At 49.1% G+C, this 13,069-nt stretch overlaps 1 protein-coding gene across 1 annotated transcript in view; it reads left to right on the forward strand.

Moving 5' to 3' along the window:
* The window catches only part of HSPBP1 (HSPA (Hsp70) binding protein 1), a 30,430-nt gene extending 17,370 nt beyond the window's left edge, over positions 1-13,060 (forward strand). Inside the window, exons 6-10 of the mRNA XM_072921439.1 lie at positions 3,543-3,764; positions 5,306-5,461; positions 8,650-8,746; positions 10,955-11,066; positions 12,662-13,060. Coding sequence (XP_072777540.1) covers positions 3,543-3,764; positions 5,306-5,461; positions 8,650-8,746; positions 10,955-11,066; positions 12,662-12,739 — 665 coding nt within the window. The 3' untranslated portion in view covers positions 12,740-13,060. The remainder of the gene's footprint in view (positions 1-3,542; positions 3,765-5,305; positions 5,462-8,649; positions 8,747-10,954; positions 11,067-12,661) is intronic.
* The last annotated feature ends 9 nt before the right edge of the window (positions 13,061-13,069 follow it).

The raw sequence follows: 13,069 nt of genomic DNA on the forward strand, positions 1-13,069 counted from the left end.
CACTCTGGGGTCATTTGGTCGCTCTGGGTCACTCGGGGGTCATTTGGTCACTCGGGGTCACTCAGAGTCACTCTGGGGTCACTTGGTCACTCTGGGGTCATTTGGTCACTCTGGGGTCATTGGGGTCACTGAGAGTCACTCAGCGGTCATTTGGTCACTCTGGGTCACTCTGGGGTCATTTGGTCACTCTGGGGTCATTTGGTTACTCTGGCATTATTTGGTCACTCTGAGGTCATTTGGTCACTCAGAGGTCACTCAGAGGTCACTCAGGGGTCATTTGGTCAGTCTGGGTCACTCAGGGGTCATTTGGTCACTCAGGGGTCACTCTGGGGTCATTGGGGTCACTCTGGGTCATTGGGGGCCCTGGCCGAGCTGGCCGAGCTCTGCGAGAGCCTGGACAACGCCACCGGTGAGCTGATGGTCACTCGGGGGTCATTGGGGTCATTGGGGTCACTCTGGGGTCATTGGGGTCACTCTGGGGTCACTGGGGGCCCTGGCCGAGCTGGCCGAGCTCTGCGAGAGCCTGGACAACGCCACCGGTGAGCCACCGGTCACTCGGGGTCATTGGGGTCACTCTGGGGTCACTCTGGGGTCATTTGGTCACTCGGGGTCACTCAGGGTCACTCTGGGGTCATTTGGTCACTTGGGGTCACTCTGGGGTCACTCAGGGGTCATTGGGGTCACTCGGGGTCACTCTGGGGTCATTGGGGGCCGAGCTGGCCGAGCTCTGCGAGAGCCTGGACAACGCCACCGGTGAGACACGGGGTCATTGGGGTCACTCTGGGGTCATTGGGGTCACTCTGGGTCACTCAGAGTCACTCTGAGGTCATTTGGTCACTCTGGGGTCATTTGGTCACTCTGGGACACTCAGGGGTCATTTGGTCACTCAGAGTCACTCAGGGGTCATTTTGTCACTCAGGGGTCACTCAGAGTCACTCAGGGCTTATTTGGTCACTCTGGGGTCATTTGGTCACTAAGGGGTCATTTGGTCACTCTGGGGTCATTTGGTCACTCAGGGGTCACTCAGAGTCACTCTGGGGTCATTTGGTCACTCAGCGGTCATTTGGTCACTCAGAGTCACTCTGGGGTCATTTGGTCACTCAGAGTCACTCTGGGGTCATTTGGTCACTCTGGGGTCATTTGGTCACTCTGAGGTCATTTGGTCACTCAGAGTCACTCAGGGGTCATTTGGTCACTCTGGGGTCATTTGGTCACTAAGGGGTCATTTGGTCACTCTGGGGTCATTTGGTCACTCTGGGGTCATTGGGGTCACTGGGGGCCCTGGCCGAGCTGGCCGAGCTCTGCGAGAGCCTGGACAACGCCACCGGTGAGACACGGGGTCATTGGGGTCACTCTGGGGTCATTAGGGTCACTCTGGGGTCATTTGGTCACTCTGGGTCAGTCTGGGACATTCTGGGGTCATTTAGTCACTTTGGGGTCATTTGGTCACTCACTGGTCAATCTGGGGTCATTGAGTCACTCGGGGACACTCTGGGGTCATTTGGTCACTCAGGGTCACTCTGGGGTCATTTGGTCACTCTGGGGCACTCAGAGTCACTCTGGGTCACTCTGGGGTCATTTGGTCACTCAGAGTCACTCAGGGGTCATTTGGTCACTCGGGGTCACTCAGAGTCGCTCTGAGGTCATTTAGTCACTCTGAGGTCATTTGGTCACTCAGAGTCACTCAGGGGTCATTTGGTCACTCTGAGGTCATTTGGTCACTCAGGGTCACTCAGGGTCACTCTGGGGTCATTTGGTCACTCTGGGTCACTCAGGGGTCATTTGGTCACTCGGGGGTCATTGGGGTCACTGGGGACCCTGTCCGAGCTGGCCGAGCTCTGCGAGAGCCTGGACAACGCCACCGGTGAGCTGGGGGTCACTTGGGGGTCATTGGGGTCACTCGGGGTCACTCTGCAGTCATTTGGTCACTCAGGGGTCACTCTCGGGTCATTTGGTCACTCAGAGTCACTCAGGGGTCATTTTGTCACTTTGGGGTCATTTGGTCACTCTGGGGTCATTTGGTCACTCTGGGGTCACTCAGGGGTCATTTGGTCACTCAGAGTCACTCAGGGGTCATTTGGTCACTCTGGGTCACTCAGGGTCACTCAGGGCTTATTTGGTCACTCTGAGGTCATTTGGTCACTAAGGGGTCATTTGGTCACTCTGGGTCACTCAGGGGTCATTTGGTCACTCTGAGGTCATTTGGTCACTCTGGGTTACTCTGGTGTCATTTGGTCACTCTGAGTCACTCAGGGGTCATTTAGTCACTCTGGGTCACTTTAGGGTCATTTGGTCACTCTGGGTCACTCTGAGGTCATTTGGTCACTCAGAGTCACTCAGGGGTCATTTGGTCACTCGGGGTCACTCTGGGGTCATTTGGTCACTCTGAGGTCAGTTGTTCACTCAGAGTCACTCAGGGGTCATTTGGTCACTCTGGGTCACTCAGAGTCACTCTGGGGTCATTTGGTCACTCTGGGGTCATTTGGTCACTCTGAGGTCATTTGGTCACTCTGGATCATTCTGGGGTCATTTGGTCACTCTGGGTCACTCAGGGGTCATTGAATCACTCGGGGTCACTCAGAGTCACTCAGGGGTCATTTGGTCACTCTGAGTCACTCAGGGGTCATTTGGTCACTCTGAGTCACTCTGGGGTCATTTGGTCACTCAGAGTCACTCAGGGGTCATTTGGTCACTCTGAGTCACTCTGGGGTCATTTGGTCACTCAGAGTCACTCAGGGGTCATTTGGTCACTTTGAGGTCATTTGGTCACTCTGGGTCACTCTGGGTCACTCAGGGGTCACTTGGGGTCACTCAGGGGTCATTTGGTCACTCAGGGCTGTTTTGGGGAGGGATTTTGGGTCATTTCCTGTGGAATTTGGGCAATTTTAATCCCATTTTAATCCAATTTTTAACCCTTCAAACCCCGTTTTTAACCCTTCAAATCCCAATTTAACCCTTGAATTCCCAATTTAACCCTTCAGACCCTGTTTTTAACCCTTTAAACCCCATTTTTAACCCATTTTAACCCATTTTTTCCCGTTTTCTCCCAGATTTCTTCTACTTAGGTGGCCTGAAGGTGCTGCTGGGCTGATTTGGGGGTGGATTTTGGGTCATTTTCTGCGGGATTTGTACCATTTAATCACATTTTTAACCCTTTAATTCCCAATTTAACCATTCAGACCCCATTTTTAACCATTTAATTCCCAATATAAAAATTTAATTCCCAATTTAACCCTTCAAACCCCATTTTTAACCCTTCAAATCCCATTTTTAACCCTTCAAATCCCATTTTTAACCCTCCACACCCCATTTTTAACCCTTCAAATTTAACCCCCCAAACCCCATTTTTAACCCTTCAAACCCCATTTTTAACCCTTCAAACCCCATTTTTAACCCTTTAAGTCCCATTTTTAACCCTTCAAATCCCGTTTTTAACCCTTCGCACCCCATTTTTAACCCTTTAAATACCGATTTAACCCTGTAAAGACAGATTTTCACCCTCCAAATCCCGTTTTTAACCAATTTTCTCTGTTTCTCCCCAGATTTCTGCTCGCTGGGCGGGCTGGAGGCGCTGCTGCCGCTGCTGGGGCACCCTTGGGCGCCGCTGCGGGCCGGGGCCGCGCGGGTGTTGGGGTGCTGCGCCCAGAACCTTCCGGGGGCGCAGGAGCGGGCGCTGGGGCTGGGGGCGCTGCCGGCGCTGCTGGGGGGGCTGAGGGGGGACCCCGACCCAAGCGTGCCCCCCGCCGCGCTCTTCGCCATCTCCTGTGAGTACCGGGGGTTTTGGGGGGGGTTTTGGGGATTTTTGGGGGGTTTGTAATGGGGTTTTTTGGGGATTTTTTTAGAGGGTTTCTTGGGATTTTTTGGGATTTTTTTTTTTAATTTCTTGGGGTTTTTTTATTTTTGGGGGATTTTTTTTTTTTTTTTGATTTTTTGGGGGATTTTCTTGGGATTTTTTTGGGATTTTTTGTGGGTTTTTGGGGATTTTTTGTGGGTATTTTGGGGATTTTTTTTGGATTTTTTGCGGTTTTTTTGGGGGTTTTTTTTGGGATTTTTTAATGGGGTTTTTGGGGATTTTTTGTGGGGTTTTTTACGGATTTTTTGGAATTTTTTGGGAATTTTTTTTTTTGGTTTTTTGGGATTTTTTTCTTTTTTTGGGGGGGATTATTTGGGGATTTTTTGCGGGGTTTTTTGGGGATGTTTGGTATTTTTTTTTGGGATTTTTGGTGGGATTTTTTTGGGGTTTTTTGGGGGGTTTTTTGAGGTTTTTTTGGGATTGTTTTGTGGGGGTTTTTTGGATTTTTTTGTGGTTTTTTGGGGTTTTTTTTGGGATTTTTTTGTGGGTTTTTTGGGGTTTTTTTTTGATTTTGGGGGGAATATTTTGAGGATTCTTTGAGATTTTTTTTTTGTGGGGGTTTTTGGGGATTTTTTTTTAAATTTTTTAAAATTTTTTTTTAATTTTTAAATTTTTTTTGTGGGATTTTTTTTTTAATTTTTTTGGGGGGATTTTTTTGGGATTTTTTCGTGGGTTTTTTGGGGATTTTTTTGGGGATTTTTGGGGATTTTTTGGGATTTTTTGGGATTTTTTTTTTTGTTTTTTGGGATTTTTTCGTGGGTTTTTTTTTTTTGGCATTTTTTTAACTTTTTTTAAATTTTTAAAAGTTTTTACAATTTTTTTTTTTATGGGGACTATTTTAAATTTTTTTAAATTTTTAAAATTTTGTGGGATTTTTTTTCTTTTTATTTTTTTGGGATTTTTTGGGGGATTTTTTTTTGATTTTTTTTTTATTTTTCGGGAGGGGCTGCAGCAGCTGCAGGATTTGGGGAGCATTTTTGGGTGGATTTGGGGGGTTTGGGGGTGTTTTTTTGCTGTTTTTTGCCGTTTTTTACCATTTTTTACCGTTTTTTTCCCGATTTTGGCCGTTTTAACCCCAAATTTCCCGTCCCCAGGCCTGGTGCGGGCGCAGCCCGAGGGGCTGCAGCAGCTGCAGGATTTGGGGAGGATTTTGGGGTGGATTTGGGGATTTTTAGGACCGATTTAGAGGGTTTTAGGGTGTTTTTTTACAGTTTTTTGCAGTTTTTTATCGTTTTTTGCCCGATTTTGGCCGTTTTAACCCCAAATTTCTCATCCCCAGGCCTGGTGCGGGCGCAGCCGGAGGGGCTGCAGCAGCTGCAGGATTGGGGGAGGATTTTTGGGTGGTTTTTGGTGGTTTTGGGGTGTTTTTTTGCCGGTTTTTGACGTTTTTTACCGTTTTTTGCTGTTTTTTTCCCGATTTTGCCCGTTTTAACCCCAAATTTCCGTTCCCAGGCCTGGTGCGGGCGCAGCCCGAGGGGCTGCAGCAGCTGCAGGATTTGGGGGGGCTGGAGGCGCTCGGGGGGGCCCTGCAGAGCCCCCACCCCCCTCTCCGCGCCCGCGCCGCCTTCCTCCTGCACTGCCTCCTCCGAGAGCACCCCCGGCTCACAGGTCAGACCCAAAATCCCCCAAATTCACCCCAAAATCCGCACCGGGACCCCCGAGCAAACAGCCCCAAAAAAACCCCAAAATCACCCCAAAATTCCCGCAAAAACCCCCCCAAAATTCCCGCAAAAAAACCCCAAAATTCCCTTTTCTGACCCCTTTTTCCCGTCCCAGAAATCCTTTTTCCTTTTTCCCCGAAATCCCCAGAATTGACCCCAAAATTATCCCAAAATCCCCAGAATTGACCCCAAAATTACCCCAAAATCGCCAGAATTTCCCCAAAATCTCCAGAATTGACCCCAAAATTACCCCAAAATTCCCAGAATTGACCCCAAAATCCCCAGAATTGACCCTAAAATCCCCCAAAATCCCCAGAATTGACCCCAAAAATACCCCGAAATCCCCAGAATTACCCCAAAATCCCCAGAATTGACCCCAAAATTACCCCCAAATCCCCAGAATTGACCCCAAAATTACCCCCAAATCCCCAGAATTGACCCCAAAATCACCCCAAAATCCCCCAAATTCACCCCAAAATCCGCACCGGGACACCCGACCCGCCAGCCCCCAAAAAAACCCCAAAAAAACCCCAAATTCCCACAAAAAAAACCCCAAAATTCCCTTTTCTGACCCCTTTTTCCCGTCTCGGGAGACTGTGGGACACCAAAATCCCCAGAATTGACCCCAAAATTACCCCAAAATCCCCCAAAACGAAGCCCAAAATTACCCCGAAATCCCCAGAATTGACCCCAAAATGACCCCAAAATCCCCAGAATTGACCCCAAAATTATCCCAAAATCCCCAGAATTGGCCCCAAAAATACCCCAAAATCCCCAGAATTGACCCCAAAATCCCCCAAATTCACCCCAAAATCCGCACCAGGACCCCCGAGCCGCCAGCCCCAAAAAAACCCCAAAATCACCCCGAATTCCCGCAAAAATCCCCCCAAAATTCCCTTTTCTGACCCCTTTTCCCGTCCCAGAAATCCTTTTTCCTTTTTCCCCGAAAACCCCAGAATTGACCCCAAAATTACCCCAAAATCCCCAGAATTGACACCAAAATCCCCAGAATTGACCCCAAATTACCCCAAAATTACCCCAAAATGACCCCAGAATTACCCCAAAATCCTCAGAATTGACCCCAGAATTACCCCAAAATCCCCAGAAATGACCCCAAAATCCCCAGAATTGACCCCAAAATTACCCCAAAATCCCCAGAATTGACCCCAAAATTACCCCAAAATGAAGCCCAAAATCCCCGTTTTTCCCCCAAACCCTCATTTACCCAAAATCCCCATTTTTCCCCCCAAATCCCCGTTTTCCCCCAAATCCCCATTTTTCCCCCCAAACCCGCATTTGCCCAAAATCCCCGTTTTTCACCCCAAATCCCCGTTTTTCCCCCCGAACCCACAATGACCCAAAATCCCCATTTTTCCCCCCAAACCCGGATTTGCCCAAAATCCCCATTTTTCCCCCCAAACCCGCATTTACCAAAAATCCCCATTTTTCCCCCCAAATCCCCGTTTTCCCCCCGAACCCTCATTTGCCCAAAATCGCCGTTTTTCCCCCCAAACCCGGATTTGCCCAAAATCCCCGTTTTTCCCCCCAAACCCCCATTTTCCCCCCAAACCCGGATTTGCCCAAAATCCCCGTTTTTGGCCCCAAACCCTCATTTGCCCAAAATCCCCGTTTTTCCCCCCAAACCCGCATTTGCCCAAAATCCCCGTTTTTCCCCCCAAACCCGCATTTACCCAAAATCCCCATTTTTCACCCCAAATCCCCATTTTCCCCCCGAACCCGGATTTGCCCAAAATCCCCATTTTCCCCCCGAACCCGGATTTGCCCAAAATCCCCATTTTTCCCCCCAAATCCCCATTTTTCCCCCCAAACCCGCATTTACCCAAAATCCCCATTTTTCCCCCCAAACCCTCATTTACCCAAAATCCCCATTTTTCACCCCAAATCCCCGTTTTTCCCCCCAAACCCGCATTTACCCAAAATCCCCATTTTTCCCCCCAAATCCCCATTTTCCCCCAAACCCGCATTTACCCAAAATCCCCATTTTTCCCCCCAAACCCTCATTTGCCCAAAATCCCCGTTTTTCACCCCAAACCCGCATTTGCCCAAAATCCCCGTTTTTCACCCCAACCCCCATTTTTCCCCCCAAACCCACAATGACCCAAAATCCCCATTTTTCCCCCCAAACCCGCATTTGCCCAAAATCCCCGTTTTTCCCCCCAAATCCCCATTTTCCCCCCAAACCCGCATTTGCCCAAAATCCCCATTTTTCCCCCCAAATCCCCATTTTCCCCCCGAACCCGGATTTGCCCAAAATCCCCGTTTTTCCCCCAAAATCCCCATTTTCCCCCAAACCCACATTTGCCCAAAATCCCCGTTTTTCACCCCAAACCCCCATTTTCCCCCCAAACCCACATTTACCCAAAATCCCCATTTTTCCCCCAAAATCCCCGTTTTTGCCCCGAAAGCACAATGCCCCAAAATCCCCATTTTTCCTCCCAAATCCCCATTTTTCCCCCCGAACCCGGATTTGCCCAAAATCCCCGTTTTCCCCCCAAACCCGGATTTGCCCAAAATCCCCGTTTTTTCCCCCCAAAATCCCCATTTTCCCCCCAAACCCGGATTTACCCAAAATCCCCGTTTTTCCCCCCAAATCCCCATTTCCCCCCGAACCCGGATTTGCCCAAAATCGCCGTTTTTCCCCCCGAACCCGGATTTGCCCAAAATCGCCGTTTTTCCCCCCAAACCATCATTTGCCCAAAATCGCCGTTTTTCCCCCCAAACCCGGATTTGCCCAAAATCGCCGTTTTTCCCCCCGAACCCGGATTTGCCCAAAATCGCCGTTTTTGGCCCCAAATCCCCGTTTTTCCCCCCAAATCCCCATTTTTCCCCCAAACCCACATTTGCCCAAAATCCCCGTTTTTCGCCCCAAACCCCCATTTTCCCCCCGAACCCGGATTTGCCCAAAATCGCGGTTTTTCGCCCCAAATCCCCATTTTCCCCTTGAACCCACAATGACCCAAAATCCCCATTTTTCCCCCCAAACCCCCATTTTCCCCCCAAACCCGCATTTACCCAAAATCACCGTTTTTCGCCCCAAACCCTCATTTACCCAAACCCCCATTTTCCCCCCAAACCCGAATTTGCCCAAAATCCCCGTTTTTCGCCCCAAACCAGGGCCGCTGCTGCAGCAGGGTCTGGTGCCGCGGGCGGCGGCGCTGCTGCGCTCGGAGCACGACGGGGCCCACGAGCACGGCCTGGGGGTCCTGTGCAGGTGAGACCCCTCCCCAAAATACCCAAAACCACCCAAAATCACCCAAAATTAACCAAAATTTGGGTTTTTCAAATCCCTGAAATTCCTGGGAAAAAAAACAAAAAATCCTGGGAAAAATCAGCAAAATTTGGGGGAAAACACCCAGAAAAGGGGAGGGGGTGGGGGTCCTGTGCAGGTGAGACCCCTCCCCAAAATACCCAAAAACACCCAAAATCACCCAAAATAACCCAAATCCCCCAAAATCCCCAAAATCCCTGAAATTCTGGGGTTAAAAAACCCCAAAATTCCGGGAAAAAACACCAAAATTTGGGGGAAAATGCCCAGAAAAGGGGAGGGCGTGGGGGTCCTGTGCAGGTGAGACCCCTCCCCAAAATACCCAAAATCCCCCAAAATAACCCAAAAAAACCCAAAATTTGGGTTTTTCAAATCCCTGAAATTCCTGGGAAAAAATCCCAAAATTCCGGGAAAAAACGTTAAAAATGGGGAAAAACGCCCAGAAAAGGGGAGGGCCTGGGGGTCCTGTGCAGGTGAGACCCCTCCCCAAAATACCCAAAAACACCCAAAATCACCCAAAATTAACCAAAATTTGGGTTTTTCAAATCACTGAAATTCCTGGGAAAAACCCCCAAAAATCCTGGGAAAAAACGTCAAAAATGGGGAAAAACGCCCAGAAATGGGAGGGGGTGGGGGTCCTCTGCAGGTGAGACCCCTCCCCAAAATACCCAAAATACCCCAAAATCACCCAAAATTAACCAAAATTTGGGTTTTTCAAATCCCTGAAATTCCTGGGAAAAAATCCCAAAAATTCAGGGAAAAAATGTCAAAATTTGGGGGAAAACACCCAGAAAAGGGGAGGGGGTGGGGCCTGGGGGTCCTGTGCAGGTGAGACCCCTCCCCAAAATACCCAAAACAACACAAAATCACCCAAAATTAACCAAAATTTGGGTTTTTCAAATCCCTGAAATTCTGGGGTAAAAAAATCCAAAAATTCCGGGAAAAATAAGCAAAATTTGGGGGAAAATGCCCAGAAAAGGGGAGGGGCTGGGGGTCCTGTGTAGGTGAGACCCCTCCCCAAAATACCCAAAAACACCCAAAATCACCCAAAAAAAACCAAAATTTGGGTTTTTCAAATCACTGAAATTCCTGGGAAAAAATCCAAAAAATCCTGGAAAAAAAACCAAAATCCTGGGAAAATAAAAAAAAAATTAAAATTTGGGGGAAAGAATTCCCAAAAATCCCCCAAAAATCCCCCAAAAATCCCTGAAATTCCGGGGAAAAAAACCACAAAAATTCTGGGGGAAAAACCCCAAAAAAATCCCATAAAAATTCCCAAAATCTGGGGGAAATCCCAAAATTTAGGGGGAAATCCCAAAATCTGGTGGTCCTGGGATGGTTTGGAGAGATTTTGGGTGATTTTTGGGAAATTTTGGGTGTTTTTTGGGGCAGTTTTGGTGGTTTTTGGGCAGATTTTGGGTGATAATTTCTGGGTGATTTTTCGGGAATTTTGGGCTGATTTTTGGGTGATTTTGGGGCAATTTTTTGGGTGTTTTTTGGGTGATTTTTGGGTAATTTTGGGGTGTTTTTTGGGTGGGTTTTGGGTGATTTTGGGGCAATTTTTTGGCCGTTTTTGGGTGATTTTTGGGTAATTTTGGGGTGATTTTGGAGCCGTTTTGGTTGATTTTTGGGGCCATTTTGGTTGGTTTTGGGGGGATTTTTGAGTGATTTTTGGGGCTGTTTTGGGGGATTTTTTGGTGGTTTTTTGTGTGATTTTTGTGTGATTTTGGGCTGTTTTGGGTGATTTTTACCGTTTCCCTGTTGAATTTTCCCAAAATCGCCGTTTTTCGCCCCAGTTTGGCCGCGGGCAGCCCCGAGGGGCTCCGGGAGTGCCGGGACCTGGTTTGGGGGGGATATTTGGGGCTGTTTGGGGGGATTTTGGGGGGATTTTCGTGTGATTTTTGGGCGGTTTTGTGCTGTTTTGGGTGATTTTTACCATTTCTCTGTTGGATTTGCCCAAAATCGCCGTTTTTCGCCCCAGTTTGGCCGCGGGCAGCCCCGAGGGGCTCCGGGAGTGCCGGGACCTGGTTTGGGGGGAATTTTGGGGCTGTTTTGGGGGATTTTTGGGGCCGTTTTGTGTGATTTTGGGGCCGTTTTGGGTGGTGTTTGCCCTGTCTGTGCGAATTTGCCCAAAATCGCCGTTTTTCGCCCCAGTTTGGCCGCGGGCAGCCCCGAGGGGCTCCGGGAGTGCCGCGATCCCGCGCTGGGGCTGGAGCAGCTCCTGAGGCAGCGCCGGGAGCAGCTGAAGGGCCACGACCAATTCCAGGTGAGTTTTGGGGCTAAATCCGCAGATTTTGGGCAAAAAAACAACCGCAGGAAATCCCGGAGGTTTTGGGGTGAAATCCGGGAGTTTTGGGTAAAAGCCAAAGAGGGGAAATTCCAGAGCGTTTTGGGGTGAAATGCTGCGAATTTGAGGGAGAAATTCCGGGGGATTTTGGGGTGAAATCCTGAGAATTTGGGTGAGAAATTCCAGGTGAGTTTTGGGGTGAAATCCTGCGAATTTGGGGGAGAAATTCCGGGGGGATTTTGGGGTGAAATCCTCAGAATTTGGGGGAGAAATTCCGGGGGATTTTGGGGTGAAATCCTGAGAATTTGGGGGAGAAATTCCGGGGGGATTTTGGGGTGAAATGCTGAGAATTTGGGGGAGAAATTCCGGGATATTTTGGGGTGAAATCCTGAGAATTTGGGGGAGAAATTCTGGGGGATTTTGGGGTGAAATGCTGAGAATTTGGGGGAGAAATTCCGGGGGATTTTGGGGTGAAATCCTGAGAATTTGAAGGGGAAATTCCGGGGGATTTTGGGGTGAAATCCTGAGAATTTGGGGGAGAAATTCCGGGGAATTTTGGGGTGAAATGCTGAGAATTTGAGGGAGAAATTCCAGAGCATTTTGGGGTGAAATCCTGAGAATTTGGGGGAGAAATTCCGGGGGATTTTGGGGTGAAATGCTGAGAATTTTGGGGAGAAATTCCGGGGGATTTTGGGGTGAAATGCTGAGAATTTGGGGGAGAAATTCCGGGGGGATTTTGGGGTGAAATGCTGCGAATTTGGGGGAGAAATTCCAGGTGAGTTTTGGGGTGAAATCCTGAGAATTTGGGGGAGAAATTCCGGGGGATTTTGGGGTGAAATCCTAAAAATTTGGGGGAGAAATTCCGGGGGATTTTGGGGTGAAATGCTGAGAATTTGGGGGAGAAAATCCGGGGGATTTTGGGGTGAAATATTGAGAATTTGGGGGAGAAATTCCAGAGAATTTTGGGGTGAAATGCTGAGAATTTGGGGGAGAAATTTTAGGGGATTTTGGGGTGAAATGCTGAGAATTTGGGGGAGAAATCCTGGGGGATTTTGGGGTGAAATCCTGAGAATTTGGGGGAGAAATTCCGGGGGATTTTGGGGTGAAATCCTGAGAATTTGGGAGAGAAATTCCGGGGGATTTTGGGGTGAAATTCTGCGAATTTGGGCAAAACCCAAATGGGGAATTTCCAGGTGGGGTTTGGGGGAAAATCCTGCAGGATTGGGCAAAAGCCAAAGAGGGAAAATTCCAGAGCGTTTTGGGGTGAAATGCTGCGAATTTGTCGGAGAAATTCCGGGGGATTTTGGGGTGAAATCCTGCAAATTTGGGGGAGAAATTCCAGGGGGTTTTTGGGTGAAATCCGGGAATTTTGGGGCGTGAATAATGCGATTTTTTGGGGGGAAAACCTGGGATTTTGGGCGGGTGATCTGTGGGATTTTAGAGGGGGAAATGTCTGAGATTTTGAGGAGAATTTGGGAGATTTTTGGGCATAAATCCTGGAGATTTTGGGCAAATGAAGCCTCAGGATTTTGGGGCAAATTCCCGGGATTTTGAGGCTGTTTTTCCCCCCGCAGGAGGAACTGGAATTCTGCGAGCGGCTGTTGCAGCTCTGCTTCGAGACCCCCCCCGAGGAATCCACCATGGACCGATGACCCCAAAACCGCCCAAAATTCCCCCAAAATTCCCCCAAAACCGCCCCAAAATTCCCCCAAAACCGCCCAAAATTCCCCCAAAACCGCCCCAAAAACCCCCAAAATTCCCCCAAAAACCCCCAAAACCCGCGGGCGCCGCCCGGGCCGGTCTCTGTCGGGGGTTTGGGGCGAAAAAAGCGGCGGGGGCGGCACCGAAAAGGAGAAAAATGGGAAAAAACCCCAAAATTCCCCAAATTCAGCGGCGGGAGCGCGGGAGGGGGCGTGGCTATGCTAATAAAGAGGTGTGGTTATGTTAATAAAGAGGTGTGGTTATGCTAATGAGCGTCGTTG

Source organism: Taeniopygia guttata, chromosome 37, assembly GCF_048771995.1.
Source record: "Taeniopygia guttata chromosome 37, bTaeGut7.mat, whole genome shotgun sequence".
Taxonomy (NCBI): domain Eukaryota; kingdom Metazoa; phylum Chordata; class Aves; order Passeriformes; family Estrildidae; genus Taeniopygia; species Taeniopygia guttata.